The sequence below is a fragment of the Suricata suricatta genome, chromosome 6 (assembly GCF_006229205.1).
Source record: "Suricata suricatta isolate VVHF042 chromosome 6, meerkat_22Aug2017_6uvM2_HiC, whole genome shotgun sequence".
Lineage (NCBI taxonomy): Eukaryota > Metazoa > Chordata > Mammalia > Carnivora > Herpestidae > Suricata > Suricata suricatta.
In genome coordinates, this window is record NC_043705.1 from 74888877 (window position 1) to 74906356 (window position 17480).

General features: G+C 37.3%; 1 protein-coding gene across 1 annotated transcript in view; it reads right to left on the reverse strand.

Annotated features, from left to right (window-relative positions):
• SLCO4C1 (solute carrier organic anion transporter family member 4C1) overlaps positions 1-11256 on the reverse strand; it is a 64949-nt gene extending 53693 nt beyond the window's left edge. Inside the window, exons 1-2 of the mRNA XM_029942647.1 lie at positions 10372-11256; positions 6954-7217 (exon numbers count right to left, since the gene is read on the reverse strand). Coding sequence (XP_029798507.1) covers positions 6954-7217; positions 10372-10717 — 610 coding nt within the window. The 5' untranslated portion in view covers positions 10718-11256. The remainder of the gene's footprint in view (positions 1-6953; positions 7218-10371) is intronic.
• Between the last annotated feature and the right edge of the window lie 6224 nt (positions 11257-17480).

Consider the following 17480-nt stretch of genomic DNA (forward strand, 5'->3'; position numbering starts at 1 on the left):
GGGCCACAGTGTGTTCAAGAAAAAATTTAAACTCAGTTTTGTCTGACTCTAATATCCTGCATACTTTCTCTCAATGTAATGTGCTAATAATATGTAAATAAAAGGGAAAAGATACTTTAAAACACACATTGGCTAATTTGTGCATTTTTAAGAACAGTGACTTAGAAAATAGAATTTCCCCATTTCTGTCTTGCCACAAACCACATTTTTACCAACCTTTCTGAGGAAGCTCAAAAATCGTTGCTTAACTTTTGCCTCACATACATTATACTGGTTAGTTACAACTATGCCTATGGTCAACTTGAATGCCTTATCAGAGTATTTCCTTTTATTTTATACACGAAAACAAGTAAGGGCAATCACTACTAATAGTCTATCAAAAAGTAATCCTTATATTTTAGCATTACCTTAGAAGCATGATACTACATAGGGAATCAGCAGTTCAGCAACTAATTAAGACAAAAACCAAAAGTAGAACATCAAAGCATTTTGTTACTATTTCTGAATATGCTTCTCATTTTAGCTTCCTTTTTCATACTGAAAAATTTTCAGATCCCAAATCTTACCCTAAAAGATCATCTACGCTTGTCTCTGATAACACAATTCTTCCCATTTCAGTGGCCAAAGAAAGAGAAAATGACCCATTCCTTTTAGGCCAACTTTATGGCAAATGTGAGCAGAAATCCCAAACTGCCTGACATTATTCTTACTGCCTCTGTGGAAGGGCATATCATTAGACTCCTAATATGCCTCCATTGAAAGGATCATTAATTCATTAATGTATTTGACAATTCAACAACCCCTTCTTGAATACCTACTATATATCACATGCTGTTCCAGTGCTGGCAATAATAAATGTTATAAATTTATTAATTATAATATTTTATTTATATATAACATATATTATATATTATAGCCACATAATATAAAATATTTATAACAAATTATAAATTTATAATAAACTATAAAATAAATTTTATAAATTCAACAAAGCTTTCAAAATGACTTAAGTCAGCACAGGACAGATTTTCCAAAGCCTGTTTACTAAAACACTTATCTGTAAGAGAAAACGTAAAATGAGTAGGAGCAGAGAAAAGGGGGCAAGTATAATAACAATGGAGTCCCTTGGGTCAATAAGTTCAGAACTGCATATATCATATCCCCTAACTAAAGATTCACAAAATACATTAACTTTTCAATGATGCAAAAGAGATCCCCCTTAAATGAACTTAAGTTCATTCTCCCAAACTCACTGAACCATGGGACATATATTTAACATATTCTTAACATCTTCAGAAACTGCTCTGCAGATCGTACTTTGGGAAATGGTGGAACATTATATTCTTTTGCTCAAGGGCATGGATTTTAAAATCTCTATCTACAAATTATAGCTGTGAGCAGAACTGAGTTTGTGCTAACACCTCATTGACACATTTTTTCCTACTTAATTTTCTGTCAGTTTCCTCTATTTCAAAAGCTTGGTTATTTGAATTTCAACCAAACTGGCTACATTAAAGATCTAGTTATCTCATGATCAGTGTGAAACTTCTATTGTAAAGGAATTTATAAAGCAATAACACTGACATAAAAAGAAACCTCTGTGCCCACACACGTTTACAAAATAATTAAGCATCAAACTAGACATACATTTCCCCAAACTGATAAAATAACATGCGTAATTTTACAATATATAAATTCCTGAGTTCTACCCCAGACTTGCTGATTTAAGATCTCTAAGAGACATTAAATAATAGTAGCAAGCATTCAGGGTAACTCATATAATTTAGGATGTTTGGGGAAGCCTGAAGTGCCTTGTATGTGAAAAATTGTGGTAGTTTCATCTGACATACTGACTATCCCTAAAAGTTAGTTCTAGCTCTTTTATTGTATTAAATTTTAAAATCTTTGAATCATTTGCTTTATTATATCATTACATTTTCTAAGATATTTCTTTTTTATTCATTTCTTTTATAATAAAAATTGAAATATAAGAAAAATAAAATGTATTTGTAAGGAAGAAGGAATATTAGGAAAAAAGAACACTCAGAGGCCAAGCAAAATTAAAGTTTACTGTATTAAATTAGTGATTGTAAAACTGTAAGATTCTTGGCCCTGTGTCTTCTCCAATCTAGTCAAGTATTTCATGTTTAGAACAAATCCTCATGAATACAAGACATAAGACAAAACAGTAAATAAAATTAAATCACACTTTGAGTCCCATGCTAATCGTTTTCCTAGTTCAACATTTTAAATTCACCTTGCATAACTAATTTTTTCTAGTACAGAATTCTTCCTAAAATACCAATCTAAAACATTAGAAATTTAATGCTGAATTAAATGGTAAGTGTTGAGAGCTACCTTTTTCTGAGAGAAAGGAATAAAAGAGAAACATGAAAATAATATAACTTAGGAAAAATTATCCAACTATTGGCTAGTAAAGAAAAAGAGCTTTACTGGATTTAGTAGTTACTTCTCTATAATTTCTAAGTATTTACTAATGACCCCTTTCCAAAGTCACAAAGAGACAAAATTGAATTAACACTCATTAATAAGGAATTTTAAAATGCCTAGATAAAAACAAATTGTTATGTTTATTTATTACATTTTTAAATATTTGAAAGTTATATTAAAATATGTTGTAACAAGTTAAAATATATCAAAAGTGAGTATCAAATATTATTTACATAAGAATATTTTATGACACTCTTCTATTTTCAGGTTAACATATATAAAAATCAGACCTGAGAAGCATTTCTCTTAATTTTAATTCTTCCCTTTTTTGTATCCAATAACCACCAAAACTTCCCTGTCATAAGTGTTATTATCTCCAAAGTTAGATAATCACCTCTAATGCTTAAATCTTCATAAAATCTTCCCTTAAAAAAAATACTTTCCCAAACCTACTTAAATTTATTTTTTACAAGCTATTTTCAAACATACTTTTCTACCTTTTGCTAACCTCTCACTTTCTTTTGTGTTTTTCTCACACCTGTGGAAATTGCACATGTTTACCATATTTCACGTTTTGTTTTCTTCTACTCACCAACTATATTATGTTACTTTAATCCCCTCTTATAGAGATGATCTCATCCAAATGGAGCCCTGACTTTTCTCAAGTTCAAAAAAACAGCAACAACGAAAAAGCACACAAAGGAATATGCTAATCATCTCAATGTAATTTTCAAATTAAATTATATGTATGATTTCAATTAATAAAATGATTTTTAGTGTTAGGTTCTTTAGATTATTTATGTTATATGACCTAAGAAGAATGTACATTCCCTTGTTTCTAATTTACAGAAAGTTTTCAAATCTTCTGTATCCTTTTTCCACTTAAATCTCCTTTTCTTCTATACTCTCCTTAGACTTGGACAAATAAGATTTTTGGTTATGGAACCCAAAATTTGCAAAACTGTATAACTCACTTAAATAGACAAGTTACTATGTTTTTAAGAAAGTACAGATCATTATAACTGGCTATTTAAAACTGGGGAAGAAATGGTTTAAATTCATAAAGATAATTGTGCAATATGTAAACACTTAAAAATAAATTCAAAAAATATTTAAATTATCCAATATAGTTAATAAACCTACTATGAGAAATAAATAAAAAACTAAAAAACATTAAGCAATTCATGAAAACTAGTATTAGTTTTAGTTGTTATTGATTTATCTAAGAAATCACCATGATGTCATTTCACCTCTTGTACTAAGGTTCTACACTATAAAAGAAGGAATTTATGATCTCTAACATTCCTTTTGTTTCTAAATGCCTGGATTCCTTTAGATATGTCATGCGATTTCAGTCCTGAATTTTGTATATGCTCTATTCCAAACTCCTAAACATACACACAAACATACCACAAAGAAATCCCTATTAAAGAATACCTTCAGGGGAAAAAAATGCAAAATAACAAGTGAGCATTTTCATATATTTACTGTGGAAAAGTAACTGGAATATTCCTTCCTAAAAATCAATGCGACATTATTTATCAAAAATTAGAATAAGGAAGCCCTTTAACTCAATATCTTTACTTCTAGGAATGAAGACTAAGGAGTAACTCAAACACGTAAACATACATGTGCAAACATACATACAGCAACACTGGATATGTGATACACAGGTCACACTTAGGACCAAACCGGATTTCCACTCCTAATTCTGTTTTCCTATGTTCTAGTAAATAGCCCGGTTGGTCAAGCCGAATATTGAGTCATTAGTCAGTCCTCTTTTATAATTAATCTACCAAAAAACTCTTCTCTTTTTTTTCTTGAAAATCCACAGAAAACTAGTCACTCCTCTAGATCTCTACTGCTACCAACCCAGTCCAACCGCCTTTCTCTCTCACCTGGACTACTTGGTAAAAAAACTAACTCCAGGGTGATTTTCTCCCATTTGCTCCCATCCTTCAGAACAAGAGAAACCAAAACGATCATTTCAAAACATAAAATCATGCACTTCCCTGTGGAAAACTTTCTCATAACTACCCACTGCACTAAAGGAAAATCCAAATGCCACATGTTGGTGTCTACCTGTCTCTCCAAGTTCATCACATGCCATGTTCTCCATTGCTTTGATCACAGTAGCCAAAATGACATTTCCTAAAACCTACCAAGCTCTTTCCTGCTCCAAGACCCTTTATCATGTTTTTCTTCAGCCTGGAAAGCATCTTTCAAGGCTGGTTCCTCATTATCCAGCTATTATTATAACAGTTGTCCTTTGCTCTTTTATACACTATTACTTCATATTATTTGTTCCTTCATACACTCACCTTAATCTTCAATTACCTTCTCTATTGATCAGCTTTGTGTTTCTCCCCACTACTACATAAAACTGTTTGTTTCACTGCTAGTATCTCAGCACCATGTACGGTCCATACCAATAAATATTTATTGAGTGAATGACAGAACATAGGAGCAACCTGGGTTTTGTTTTCATTTGCCAATGGTAAGCTATTATTTAAATTAGTTTACACTAAAAACTTCACACATTAGTCAATTCCTCTATCTAATCTACTTCAACTAAAATAATACAAAACATCAATTATCAAAAATAACTTGGTGAAACTTGCATAGTACACTATAATGTACTAAAAGCTTGTGACCTGGCATTAGCAATCTCCTTGGCTTCATCTCTGCGGCCCACCCACACACATACCCACAATTCTCATAATAATTGAGAAATATAAACTGGTCAGATTAGCTGCAATTCAAAGTGCGTATGGCAAGAGATGAAGCTAAGAAGATTGCTGAGGACAGACAGGCTTCTTCTATACTGGAACAGGTGTTACATTTTAGTTTAAAGAATCAGAGATTTTATGAAAGTTCATGTATTTTAAGAACAAGTAGGGCATCTGATCAACCAGAAGACTGAGGGATTTGATTCAGTACAAAGTTTACCAAGTAAATGCTATACACACAATAATGCACAATAATGTTTTTACGATCATAGAGTCGGTATCCTGGTTCTTTTGTGACAGACTACAATTTAGATTTTACCTTACTGCTAAGATTTCAATTATTTTTACTAAAGCCTAGTGGATACGTTGTTCCTAAAACTACTCCCAGTGAAATTGGCCTTACACAATCTTTTCCATTCTTAGATAAAGTGCCAGAATCGACATAAGTGATCTTTTCACTGATAACATATTCTCCTTATTCCATTTATTTCAAACTCCACCATGCTTTAGAAACACCGTCTTTTGGTCCTATATGCTTGCATATTCTATTTTTATTTCCAAATGAAATCTGCTTACCTAATAAGTATACTCCTAAAACCAAGCTACACAATATGTACTTAATTGTTAAAAATATTTACCTATTTGTTGTCATTCTATAATTGGGAATTTGGTCTTAGGAAATGTCAACACTGAAATATTAATTTTCAATATTAACATTTCACAAGTGTAACAACTTTAACTTTAAAAAAATAATTCCTGTATCACAGCAGTCCCCAATTATCTTTTCTTCTTACTGTAACTAAGCCTTTTCTTCACTTACTAACTCCTGAAAGCTAATTCTATAGCCCTATTTTTCTCAGTATTTACTATTAAAAGTCCCTGGAAGGCCAATAAAAATGTTAGGGTTTTCATCAGTACACCCCTCGGACTCTACCATAATTGTTTTCTCATTGTAACTGAACCTTTGGGGAGCACCTAGGCGGCTCAGTCAGTTAACTAGCCAACTCCAACTCAGGTCATGATCCCATGGTTCAGTTCAAGGTCAGTGTTGGGCCCTGGACTGACAGCTTGGAGCCTGCTTTGGATTCTCTGTCTCCCTCTCTCTCTAACCGCCCCCCACCCCCCACAGGTGTGCTCTTTCTCATTAAAAAATAAATATAAATAAATATTTAAAAGAAAACTAATTCTTTGGGGGTAAAAAAAAGAGGTAGAAATACAGTCAAATATCCTTTTGAGCCTTTCAATAATGCACTTTTTCATCTAACCAGAGCAACACATTAGGTAGATCATGAAGTTCTGACTAAAGTCATAGAAGCACAGCTGGCTTCAGTTCTTAGGAAAAGCTTCAGTTCTCCCATAAATTTCACCTCTCTTTACCTCAGGATTCAGGTCCAGGGTGCAAAGCTGTAAGCACAGAAATAAAACCACAAAGGGAAAAACTATAGATCTTAGAACCCCAGTGAGGTTATAAGTGCACAAGAAAATTGATGACTGCTTTTTGAGGAGGGCTGTGTGTAACATGAGGAATGAGTATCAGATGATTAACAACTTGAATAACGAGTGAAGGGATGAATGATGCAATCTATGTCTGTGATCTATTTCACAAAATTCGCATCAAAACGAAGCAGTAACCAGTGGAGGAAACAGCCCTTACCATACTTACCTGTACAACTGAGTTACAACATAAAAGTAAAGGCCTTGTTTTACAGTGCTTCTTAAGTTAAAACAAAACGAAAAGAAAGACAAACAAAAAATAACACAACAGAAACTTACCTTCAAATGGGGACCCCAATTGGTACTTTCCACTAAAAAATTTTGGCAGTGAAAATACAAGTGCTCCCAGTCCTATCATAAAGGATGCAAATGCAAGCCACTTGGGTTTGTGTCCTCTTTCACCAATGAATGACACAAATAGAGACAACACACAGAATGAGATATCATAGCTTGATGATATCAGGCCTGTCAGGGAACTCTTCATTTCATAGCGCTTCTCAATAGTGGAAATGCTAATATTTACGAGGCCATTTACTACAATACCTAAAAGAGAGAAAAGAAGATTTATATGCATGATTTTTATTAACTTTACCATACAGATTATGATTTTTAACAAAATGTACTAGAGTTTGGTTGTGACTAAAGTGTGGCTGTTCATTTATTTTAATTTTTTTTAATGTACCAACTTCAAAAGTCTCAAAGTTAGCAACTCAAAAATACTTCCTTACAAATCCATTTCCTTTTAAATAGTATACTTGTTGATTTTCAAGTCTTAAATAAAATTGATGCTTACCATATACAAAATGTAGCTAACTTCATTTTTCTTTATATGGCAAATAAAAAGTCAGACTGGTAAATTCTTATGAAGCCAGTTTGCTACAGAGATTCCAAGAGTGGCATACTCTCATGGACTTCACTCAGAAAAGCATAAAAAGTACAAGTGACTCCAGAGGTCATTAAAGTAACGCTCAAGTGCTTCCAAGACTGTTCAATTATTAGACATATTTATATATAACTAGAATTCCTTGACTTAGTCTTATGAAAGGTGAAATTGAGCTCTCAAACCTCCTTTCTTCTAACACTTTTACAGTCCTTAAAGTTACCATTTAAAACGTCCTAAGGCAAAACTAAATACACACCAAGAGTCATTTCAACAAGGGCATTCTAAGTCATATGCAAAGTAAACAGACAAAAAAAAGTACACCGACTCTGTTAATTACAAGTCTGATGGGAAAATATAAGGGAAATCCTATTTTGACTGACTTAACAAAAATGCCTTGTCCAGATACAGATTAAACCTACTAAACATTACTATAAATTGAATATTAAAAAAATCTGATCAAATTACAAAGTTTTCAACTAGATAACCCCTTTACTTAAGAGGATACCATGAGCTGTTTTCATTTGTTAATAAAGTAGACATAAGCCATGATTTCTACAATTTCCTTAAAATTTGCCTTACCAAGGCTATAACTGGAAATGTACTATACAGTTGATATAACAAGCTTTAAAAGTCCTAACATAAAACTCATTTTACTTTTATGCTAGTTTAGTAACCCAAAAACCAATTTACAATTCTTAAAATTTCAAGGTAAAGTGTCTAATGAACCGAAGAATGACATGCTTCAAAGGAATCTGAGAATATGAAAATTTCCCTATCCAAAAATCAACTCCTCCCCAACACGTCCCCCCAAAAAATCAACTTCCCAACACACTTAGGATACTGTTTAAAAGTCAGTCATTAAAACTCATTGCCTTTATGGTAAAACTTCCCTGAAAAAGTAAATTTGTAAACTCTTGTGGACGCATAGCACTTTAAACCTATGAACCCCACTCTGAATTCCATGCTACGTAAGTTCTAAGAACTCTGCTTTAGAAAAAGAAATTCCAAGAAATATCGCATACTGGGTCTCTCTCTTGTATATACATGAGGATAGGAAGCACGCTACGAGAAATGCTGTTAATCTTCGAGAAATTCTGGGTTAAGTCAACTAACCTGGCAAGTTTTGAGGTTTTATGGGGATTTTTTGTTTTTCCCCAAATACTTCTTAATATACCATGTACCGGGTTCTGGAATTGGCTGCAGGTGAGATGGCTAATGCGACTCCTTAATATACCATGTCCTCCCAAGGATCATGTCTGAGAAACATGGTAATAATTCAAATCTAATGGTAATAATTAAAATTTAAACTGAAACAAGACTTTATTGGATCACCTTCATCTAGGATTATGCTTCTTAAATTGGGGACCTCTGGGTCGACGTAGCTCTAGGCCAAAACTGACACACTTTTCTAAGAGTGCCAATAATATTTGATAACCATGTTAAACAGTATTTTATAATAGATGTATGTATTCTGGAATATAGAAATTTCAGCATATGTTTTAAGGTAAAACAAGGTTTACTTGTGTCCAACTTCTTTGAACTTTGCATTCCTCTGGCACTGAAATGTGTCATCAGATACTTTGGACAACTAAGATCAAGACACTGAGAGAAGGTGAACTAATTAGAAATGCGGAAACAAAAATAACTTTTTAGCACCAAACAACCTTTGACAAAAGAGCAGGCATGGACTTGCAATCAAGGTATACTCACTTAACACCTAACATGTGCAAAGTAAGGGACACCAGGTCCTTTCAGACAAGGGAGCAGGAATGAGAATAAGCAGATTATATTTAGATTTACTCTTCGGTTAATCTTTTAAAAAGAGCAATTTCTAACTACCTTCCCCCCCCCCCCCCCAGAAACATTTCCTGGATTGCATTTCTTCCAATGAGCCTTGGATGGCCTCTTTACAAATACTGGACACACGTGACCAAAAAAAAAAATCTACATAGTGTGCCCCCAAATTCTAACCAGCCTTCAGCACTTCCTTCCTCTGCCTTAACGCCCACCTCCCTTCAACGTGTGGGTCACCTTAGCTAACTTGCCTCCCCCTCCCCCCCTCCTCATTACACAATGCAGCGGTGGCCTTTACCTTCTCGAAGCGCTTTCCCGAGAGCCATTGTTCCTCTACCACTCACTCCTCCAAACCAGGCTTGCCCTGCAAACTCCTGAGGGTATAAACCTGAACTTTATCAGTTAATTCCCAAGAGCAACTGAAAGCGATCCTTGAACAAAACAGGGCACAACTCTTATTCCGAAAGCCTCACGCTTCAACACCGCCTCGGGCGTTTACGAGCATTCACCTGTGCCTGCGCACAGCTCGCACTAAGTATCCTAAACAAAACAGGAATGCTGCTGTCTAACCCCTTCGAGCAAGCTTCTCTTTTGAGAACTACCCTACCCTCATCTAAAAATTAATCCTTCCCTTCCAGAAACAATATAAAACAAAACAAAAACCTTCTTTTAACAAGGAGTTTCGCAAACTATATGCTTTTGTGGTATAGAATGGATTCCCCCAAGGGCAAACCATTCCCAAAGGAAGGTTCCAGTCATTTCCACCCTCCCTGTAGGGGAGGTGGAACACGAAAGATAAGGAGCAATCAGGGCAAGTTTCAGAAGCTGCTGCCAAGGAAAAGCTACGTTGTGGAGGCGCGCCCCTGGGGTCGCCAGAGGGGCGCGTCAGGGCCCGGCCCGGCCGCCCGGCACGCAGCGTCCACTACGCGGGCTCTCCGCGCACCTGCCCCCCCGCCGCGCCAGCCCCGCGATCCCTCCGCGCCCTCCGCAAAGCCCTCCCGAGCCGGCGCGGGACCTTACCTTGCGTGAGCGCCAAAAGGCAATAGAAGAGCAGAAAGCCCTGGGGCGTGTTGCAGCGCTGGAGACGCTGCGGCATGAAGTTCCCACACCCGCAGGGTCCCTCCTCAAACTCGGGCAGCGACGCAGGCCCGGACAGCTCTTGGGGGGCAGGGGGCGCCGCTGAAGGCTGGGGTGGCTCCAGTGACTTCTGGGGCTCCGGAGGCTCCTGTGGCTTCGAATTCTGTGTCTGGGATTTGATGGTCAAATCAGAAACTTGGACGTGAGAGGGCGATGCAAACAAACGGTGCGGGGTGTCCGGGCTGGAGGCGACGAACGCCGGGTTCTCGATGCCTTTGCTGCCCTTCATGGTGAGGATGGGTCCTCCCGAGTCCAGCGCGTCGGAGCGGCAGGAAACCCCGGTTCCCCGGTGGAACGTCCCCTGCGCTGGTGGCAGCGCCCCCGTGCGGGAAGCCCTCCCGCCTGCGCTCCGTCGCGCTCTCCGCTCTGCCCGCGCGCTGCCGCCGCCGCCGGGACCTACCTCCGGAGCTCGCGGCCGCTGAGCGCTCGGAGCGCCTCACCTGTTGCCGCCGGGGCCAACCGGAGTACGGGGCGTGGGCGTGCGGCGGGGACGCCGCCTGGTGGGCGGCGAGGCCCCTCAGCCGGCCGCGCGGCCGCCTAGAGCCTGGGGACGGGAACTAACCGAGCTTGCGAGTCTGGTGGCCGTAAAGCTCCCTCTGGGTGCCGGGAGAAAAGCTGTAAACAGTTGCGTCAGGAGACCGTTCCAGAAAATATCCTGCGTTTTACTTTCTTTACTAGGTTAGACTTCCAAGAATCAAGCAGCCCTAAGTACACCACTTTGGATTTTGAGCATCTTGGTGAGACTGTTCCCTGTCATCTACCCTAGAAACAGAAATCCCCACCGGGCCCCTCCCCCATTAAGACAGCCGTAAACGTCACCACAGAACCACCTTTTTGGTTTGACTTCCCCAAAACTGAAGATACAGAAATTAGGAAGCTTGAAAGCCTATATATGATACTCTTTTGCTGTATATTTCATATCTAAGATCAACAATGCTGATATTCATGTAATACTTTTCACCTGGGGAATAAATTTAAAAAATACACACTTTGAGCAACCGAACACCATTATGCAAGAGTGAAGTGCATTCATTCTTTTATTCATTCATCAAAAAATGGTGGTCAGGGAAGGCCTCAGTGGGTTTGAGCGAAGACCTGAAGGAGATAAGGGAAGGGAGTCCTTAGGTTGGCAGAATAAGTGGCTGGCTGGGGGGAATGAAATGGTTGGAGAATAGGAGGAGTTGGGGGCCGGTGAAGGGGTGCTGATAAGGTTGGGGAGAAGTGAATGGGGCCAGACTTTGGAGGCCATTGTAAGGACCTCCGCTTTTATTGTGAGTGAAACAGGAAAGGTTGGAACCAAGGAGTGACATAATCATGTCATGATTGGATTTTCAAAGGATCCATTCGCTCTCCCCTTCTGAGGATACACTAATGCATCCTAAAATATTTTAAACAAAGACATTTTTAAAACTACATCAAGATATCCACACGTTTATCTTTCTCTAAATTAAATGTGTATTGCAATAAGGAACATAATATAAATCACACACACACTTCTTTTTTGCTATGTAATCAGGGCTACACACACAAAACTGTGATGTTTCATAAGAATACAGGGACCTACTCCTCAAATCTAATTATTGATTATTAAAAAACTTCAAAACAATGTGTCTAGACTACCTTTAGCAAAGTTAACAGAGTTCTCAGATGTTCTAAGATACTATACTCGCTATATTGCATTGTTTCCAATACACTAGTGCTATTATTCATTCATTAATGAGGGCCCTTTCATTCAAAGATTACTTCAAGGAGTGCCTGCCTGGCTTAGTAGGTAGAACATGTTACACTTAATCTCAGGGTGGGAAGTTCAGGCTGAATGTTGGCCATAGAGCCTACTTTTAAAGATTAGTTAATTAACTTTTTAAAAATTCCTTAATTATGAAAGTTTTAAAAAAAGATTACTTCACTAAAATTCATCAAGCTCTGTCAAGTTTTAGAGAGATTTTCAAGTTTTGCTATCTTAATTTAACACCTGGCTAATTGCCTGTCCCAGAAACTACCTCTAGATTCAGTACTACTACCTCCTGAATAGCAATGATTTGGTAAGATGTGATGGTCATATCCAAGCATAGCCTTCATCCCAGAGAAGAGAACACAGTGATGGAAAGGTTACCCCTCATCCTAAAACAAGATGTGTTTAGGGTTGCCTGGGTGGCTCTGTCGGTTAAGTGTCAGATTCTTGATTTCAGTTCAGGTCATGAGCCTGGCAAAGGGGTCCACGGTGGGCTTGGAGCCTGCTTAAGATTCTCTCTCTCTGTCTCTCTGTCTCTCTCCCTATCCTTCTGTCCCTCCTTTGCTCATGGGCTCTCTCTTTCTTTCTCTCTTAAAAAAAAAAAGTGTTTATTTCTTCTAACTATAGTCACTAAGCTCATTTAACTTTCGTTTTCTGAAAGAGAGAAAGGAAAGTGTAAGCAGGGGAGAGGGAGGGGAGCAGAGAGGGAGAGAATAAGAGAGAGAGAGAAAGTATTTTATTTATTTAAATTTTATTTAAATCCAAGTTAGTTAACATATAGTGTAATAATGGTTTCAGGAGTAGAATTTAGTGATTCATCACTTACATGTAACAACCAGTGCTCATCCCAACAAGTGCCCTCCTTAATGCCCATCACCAATATAGCCCATCCCCCCACCCAACATACCTCCAGCAACCCTCAGTTTGTTCTCTGTATTTAACAGCTGCTGGGAGCCATTTCTGAAGTAAGGCAGGTTTGCAAGGCCTCCCACCATCAGATGGCAACTGGCGTCTAGGCTCACTCAACCCCCACTCAATTTCTGCTTGAACACCGACCCCCAAGGTGCCTGACTGACTGATATCAGGAGTGACTTGTCTTCTTATGCTAAAAATATGTGAATTATACCTTGTGAAAAAACTTGTGATAGGAGTTTCTTCTTTTGTGATTATAGGAACAAATGTTACATTTCCTGAGAAAACCTGTTTTTCTTCCCCTCAGAAAACAGGCTATTGACCCCTGCTCAAAAAGACCTAAATAACTCTTACCTTTGCTCTGCTAAAAACTTTGCCTTGTATTTTAATGCTAAAGATCCCTTCCTTTCCTATATGATAAATATCTATTCACCTACTTCAATCTCTATTGGTAAAGATTATGCACAAGTCTTCCACCAATCTATGTTCTGGGAAATTTTTACCTAACAAAGAATTTGTTATCAGAAATTATTGTCTAAGGCAATTGCCACTTCTATTTTGTACCCCATACACTTTTTCAATAAATAAAGCTGACTCTCTGGTCAGGACAGAGTAGCCTGCCTGGTGATCAGAAAGAAGGCAAGGCTCTCTCACTCCTTTTTGCCAACACCATCCATCCTTCAGGGAGTCCTGGACCTGCTGGAGCTGGACTCCAGCAAATAGCCCCTTATGATTTGCATCCCTCTCTGTTTTTATCTTATTTTTCTTTCCCTACCCCGATGAGAGAAAGATGGAGAGAATCTTTAAGCAGGCTCCACATTCAGCATGGACGATGATGTGGCAGTTTGACCCCACAATCCTGGGTTCATGACCTGAGCAAAAATCAAGAGTGGGTCACTCAACCAACTGAGCCACCTAGGCGCCCCACTAAGCTCATTTAAAATGGTCTAGGGGCAGGGTGCCTGGGTGGCTCAGTCGGCTATGTGTCGGACTTTGGCTCAAGTCATGATCTCACAGTTTGTGGGTTCAAGACCTGTGTCAGGCTGTGGGCCTGGAGCCTGCTTCAGATTGTGTCTCCCTCTCTCCTTGACCCTCCCCCACTCATGCTCTGTTTCTGTCTCAATTAAAAAAAAGAGGGTCTAGAGGAATGTTTTACAAATACTATTAATTTTTTTAATGTTTATTCATCTTTTGAGAGAGAGACAGAGCATGAGTGAGGGAGGGGCAGAGAGAGAGGGAGACTCAATCTAAAGCAGGCTCCAGGCTCCAAGCTGTCAGCACAGACCCTAATTGGGGACCTGAACTCATAAACTGTGAGATCATGACCTAAACCTAAATCAGCTGCTTGACTGAGTCACCGAGGTGCCCCTAAACACTATTCATTCTTAATGAGGTAAACTAGAATTCAGAAGAAAATACACAATGCCTGGACATGATAGGTACTATTTTGAGAAAATTTTTGTTTCAATTCTATATGCTTTATTTACTGAGATGAGGGATTGAGATCGAAAGTACATATATCTTATTGTGAACAGGTATACATCCTGTTGCTTGTTCCCTGACAGTCTAGACTGGCTGTGAACATAGGGAAAGAGTAGAAGTAGGAACTATTCTTTTGTTGTTGTTTTATTTGAGAGAGAAAGAGAATAAGCACACTAGCATGTGCATGCCAGCTGGGGAGAAGTGCAGAGGGAGAGAGAGAGAGAGAGAGAGAGAGAGAGAGAGAGAGAGAGAGAGAATCTTAAACTGGCTCCAAGCTCAGTGAGGAGCCTGACTCAGGGCTCAATCCAAAGACCCTGGAATCATCACCTAAGTTAAAACCAAGAGTCAGACATTGAACTGACAGAGCCACCCAGGTACCCCAGAATGATCATTTCCTAAATATCTGGTAAATATTATTCCATTATTAATCTTTACTAGAGCAGTAGCTATTATTATCTACATTTTACATATTAAAGTATCTACATTCCAGAGAGGATTAGTAACTCTCCTAAAGTCATATAGTTAGTTAATAAATGGCATGCCACTTTTTTACAACTTGACTCAAAGTTCTCTGCCAGATATCTTCCCTGGTCTTTGCATTTCAACAGCCTATCACTGTCTTAGAATTTTTGCTAGCAATTCTAAGAGATCAACAGTCATGTAATCTGATGTTGATAAGGTTTAGAAGATTAAGTCTGCTCTAAACTGCAGATATTCAGATTTTGCAGATATTCAAGTTAGGCTTGATATGGAATCCCCATAGCCCTTCAAATGTAAAAAGTTTCCACAAAAATGGACTTAAAATGATGTCTAAAAGTGTAAATGTACATATGATCACTATTTCATCTACAAAATATGAAGTAATTTAAACAACCAGAAAAATTTGTTGATAAGATTATTAAACGGTCATGGGTTAATTCTTTTGCAGCTTTGAATTAACAAATTCAAATTATACAATCAAAATCAAAGTAGCATGATCATCGTGCACTTAAATCCATCCTGTGTAAGGAGAAATCTCCACTCTTGCAGTGCTAGAGAGTAGAACTTTTTTTTAAAAGATTAGCCAAAGTGCTATTGCTTCATCTTAAATACATCTTGCTCTTACTGAAAGTGTTATCAACACCACTTTCCTGTTCCCTTACATCCTTTCTGCTGCAATGATGGAAGGAAGGGGGTTCAGGTTTGCAACAAAGACAACAAAACAAAGCAAAGCAAAAACATTTTGGTAGATTTTGCTCTTATAATTCTGTGGAAAGTTATCACTGTTCAATTCTTTTGTCAATCTAGGGTAATTCTAGTGAACATAGTCAAAATACACCGTGTTAAATTTCAGAAGGTAGTAAGTTGCTATTCTCTTAATGGTTTTCATTTGTTGTATTTTTAGAGAGTAGAGAACAGAATAAAGAACAGTACCCAAATTTTATAGTAAAACTCCAGCAATGTACACAGGAGCAGGCGTCGCTGCCTATGGATCATTTTCTGGAATATGCAGTAGGGTTTTCCCTTCAGGAGTCGAACGAACCATGATACAGTGGCTTAATGACAGAAGCTTGAAGATTTCCCACCCACTCCCCCTGCTCAGATCCATGCTTAAAAGAAATCTTATCATTATATTTTGGCCTTCCATGGAGACATACCTATAGGAGGGAAATATACTTACATGCTTATTTTAGGTACTTTATCATTTTTCTTTCTGTGTGGTTTTAATAGTTTATTAATTCCCTTCCACTCACAGACTGGATGTAAATCCTTTAATAGTAGGACACTATGTGGCTCACAGAATATTAAAATTACAGAGTCTTGAGAGAGCCTGAATACAAAGATGGTCAAGTGCAGATATTGTTGAAGTAATTAAAAATTCCAGTATTAAAGACTTCTTAATACCATTAGATCTTATATTTATTAAATAAAACCAATAGCACAATCTAATAATTTTCTTACTATTCTTCATTTATCTTTCTATTTTAAATGCTCTATTAGATGTATAAATAAAAATAACAAATTATATCTAAGAAAAAATTTAATGCTGAACTATATTATTTTTAATACTGTTTTATTAGTTACACAAAAAATATATGTTTAATTTATGTTTAGAAGAAATTGCAGTTATATTTTCTTTAGTAATAATAAATCATTAAGAAAGATATATACCAACGGACATAGATGATTATAATTCTTTAAAATGTAAACATTTAATATTATAATTCCATAAGAAAGCTAACCCAATAGGCTGTGAAAATGTACTACTAGTTTAAAATTCACTCTACTTGTCAAGTTAAGCTTTTCACTAATAAACAGTTATTATTATAATTTACCCAAAATACTGTGAACTCCTAATATAATGTTTATGATACAAATATCACAGCATTAGATACTGTGAACTATAAATGTTTTAAGCTAGAAGAAAGTATCCTTTCATAAATGAATGTATTGGATAATATTTTTAAAACACGTTTCTTTTCTACTCAAGATCTGAATTTGATGCCAGGAAACAGTCTTTAATGTTATGATCTTATAGAATGTATGTAATCACAGTGTCATCATCATGACAAAATGCCAGCTTTACTGAATGGACAAATAGCCATGCTGCCACCCTTGATGGGCCTGTGATTTCCATAATTTAACCACTACCGTTTCTTAACAAAGGTAAGTAGATGTTGAAGGTTATTAAAATTTAGGTTTATAGAACTGTAAGGGACATCAAGATGTCATTAGTTCCAGCAGACTGCTTCTAGGAGGATTAATGTCAAATACACCCAAAAGCTCAATGCAATCAGAAGCAGGAACTAGGCCAACACAAGGTACGTTGATAGTGGTTAGTGAGGAATTGCCACATATTCGTTAACAGTAATCTCTTTACAATGTA